The sequence below is a fragment of the Zingiber officinale genome, chromosome 5B (genome assembly GCF_018446385.1).
Source record: "Zingiber officinale cultivar Zhangliang chromosome 5B, Zo_v1.1, whole genome shotgun sequence".
NCBI classification, from domain to species: domain Eukaryota; kingdom Viridiplantae; phylum Streptophyta; class Magnoliopsida; order Zingiberales; family Zingiberaceae; genus Zingiber; species Zingiber officinale.
This window is the reverse complement of record NC_055995.1, coordinates 63,324,994-63,327,765: the sequence shown is the minus strand read 5'-3', so window position 1 is coordinate 63,327,765 and position 2,772 is coordinate 63,324,994. Positions and strand designations below refer to the sequence as shown.

Sequence of the window (2,772 nt, the reverse complement as noted above, 5' to 3'; positions counted from 1 at the left end):
CACTGTGACCTATTGTAAAGATTTGTTTCTTTAATGGAAAATTTTAGTGGCTTTGGATATTGGATTTTTTTATGTTGTCTCTCCTCCAAATTGTCATTACTTGTCTCTCCGCAAAAAGTTAAATTGCTTTTGTCGTCACCTCGTAAGCTTTTATGAGCCCGTAGAGTGCGGGCCGCCCTTGCGTCTATAGGCTAGCCAGCTACATGATGGTAACTGGGACAATGTCATCCATCTCTATGGGGGAGACCGGGGGTCTCGATGATTAAATAAATATTCTTCTATCCCAGTAAAAAAAAAAAAACGACGAAAAGAAAATGGCAATTTTAATTAATTATTTATTTCCTTTATCCTCTATAAATACTCCTCGTGTCGTGTCGCAGCTGCGAATTGAGAGCTCCTGTCAATAACAATAACAATGGAGGAAGCCAGAGAACTCATCCAGCCAAAGCCAAAAAGAGTAGGAACAGACCAGAAGCAAAAGCTCATGGCCGCCGAGCAGCAGCAGCAGCAGCAGCTGCAGCACTCCCCTCGCCATCTAGTGGCATCTCTTAGAGACTTCCTCGTATACAAGTTCCACCAAGCTAAGCGGGGCCGGCGCCGGCGAATCGGCTGCTCCGGTTCCTTCTGCAAGCTCCGCGACCTCCAACGGCCGGAGCGGGAGCTGTCTCTCCCCGAGCCCTGCAAGACGACGACTTCCGGAGTTTACAATTCCATCTCTCGCTCGCCGGCGTCGATAGCCGCCTCCACTTCGTCGCCGCCGGCCGGAGGCTCATTCCGGGGGATGCATGCACTGGGGCGGCTCTCCGTTTGCTACGAGTGTCACATGGTGGTCGACCCCATCAATGGCACGCCGAGGTACTCCAACGTGAGGGCGACGGTCTTCGCCTGCGCCGACTGCGGCGAGGTCTTCCTGAAAGCAGAGAGCTTGGAGGCTCACACTGCCATAAGGCACGCAGGTATATACCTACTCATCAAAGATCACTTTTTCATTTCTTTCGTTTTAATTTTAATTAATTTAATTTAATTTAATTTAATTTAATTTTGTCCTCAGTTTCAGAGTTGAGTCCGGAGGACACCGGCAGAAAAATAGTGGAGATCATCTTCCAATCGAGTTGGCGCAAGAAACGAACAGAATCTTACAAGATCGAGAGGATCTTAAAGGTCCGCAACACTTCCAAAACCACCTCGAGGTTTGAAGAATACCGCGACTCGATCAAGAACAAAGCCGGTAAGCTGGCGAAGAAGCACCCGCGATCCACCGCCGACGGCAACGAGCTCATGAGGTTCCACTGCACCACCTTCGCCTGCTCCCTGGGCCTCGCTGGAGCCACCACGCTGTGCGACATCGCTCCCCATTGCAACCTCTGCAGCATCATAAGGGACGGGTTCAAGCCCAATTCGAGTGGAAGAATAACGACGATGGCCACCAGCGGCAGAGCTCACGATGCCGCTCGATTCTTCGCGAAGGAGGAAGAAAGAATCGCCATGCTGGTGTGCAGAGTAATAGCAGGGAGAGTGAGGAACCAGGATTATTGTGGCGGAGATCAGGAGTACGATTCCATTTCTGGCTGCTCCAATTTGGATGAACTAGTTGTTTTCAGTTCCAAAGCGATTCTTCCTTGCTTTGTGGTCATCTATCAGTGCTGCTCCTTGTGAATTTGTCCTCGGATCTGACAAAGACGACGGAAGATGCTTTAGATTTGTTCTTCTGAAAAAGAAAACAAATGTGACAGATTAAATTATGCTGAAAGCAATGTGGCATCGAAGAAGCTGCCAGACGCCAGCTTGTGAGTTTGTATCCATGTCAATGTCCATCTCTATGTTCTATCTTGCTGAAACATTGGAACCCATTTGTGCTTGGAAGGTAGCTATCGTATGTAGTCATGAGGAGGACTGCTCTGTGTGTGTGTCTCTTTCTCTCTCTCTCTCTCTTTGTCAGAGCAAATGTGTCGTTACTTGTGGTTTTCTACTGCGATGAATTAAAGACTATAAATGTTTATCAGGTGCCTCCAATATAATTAATTTTTTTTATGAATGATATTTATAATTCATGCAAAATTATCCTAAGTTGTGTACTCAAATGATATAATAATCAGGTGCCTTCGTTTATATACTATGTAATTTTAGAATAAAAAAGAGTTCATAGTTTGAGAGATGAAAATAATATGTATAAAAGTATACTCTTACGTATACTGGATGTTAGGGCAATTTGTTTTAGCAATTCAGGTGTCGAAACGTAGAAACTGCTTCGCTCAACTAATTTTGAAGATAACTGGTCTGGTAGTTTATCTACCAGGTAAATATGAAATACAACTACACACATTTAAAACTCAACCTCTAAAATATTCGTATCTAGAATACAACTTTTACTACCATACCACACCACACCAGTGACTTTATCTTTTAAAAATAGTTGTGGAGTCTTCCTCTCCTTCGGATACGGATTTATCACCTTCTTAGAGCATTTGAAACATTCAACTTAATTTAGATGATGAAACATATTTTGGTTTACAAGAAGAGCAAACGTCAAGTGGGAACTCTTTTGTCTCTAGAGATTTGAGATGGGTTCAATCATGGTTTGTAAAATTACGATTTGAATCTTATGATAGTATGATTCTACAATCTAGAAGTAATAAATCGATCCAGGATCAATTGGAATTGGATTTTATAGTGAAATCAGAGCATGATCGTTGGGCGTACATGATCGGTGGGGTCAATATGATTCTATGATCCTACGATTCTATACTTCGAGAAGTCATAACTTTTGACTCT

At 43.8% G+C, this 2,772-nt stretch overlaps 1 protein-coding gene across 1 annotated transcript; it reads left to right on the top strand.

The window, feature by feature from the left end:
* Positions 1-383: 383 nt before the first annotated feature.
* Positions 384-1,997, top strand: LOC121984453. Its single transcript, XM_042537384.1, has 2 exons — positions 384-956; positions 1,052-1,997. The coding sequence occupies exons 1-2, from the start codon at positions 416-418 to the stop codon at positions 1,654-1,656; spliced, it is 1,146 nt and encodes a 381-aa protein (XP_042393318.1). The 5' UTR covers positions 384-415; the 3' UTR covers positions 1,657-1,997.
* The last annotated feature ends 775 nt before the right edge of the window (positions 1,998-2,772 follow it).

Excerpts from the sequence above, each read along its gene's own strand:
- LOC121984453 (XM_042537384.1), top strand. The coding sequence starts at position 416 with ATGGAGGAAGCCAGAGAACTCATCCAGCCAAAGCCAAAAAGAGTAGGA. Across the intron at positions 957-1,051 it reads CACTGCCATAAGGCACGCAG|TTTCAGAGTTGAGTCCGGAG; the intron begins GTATATACCTAC and ends TTTTGTCCTCAG.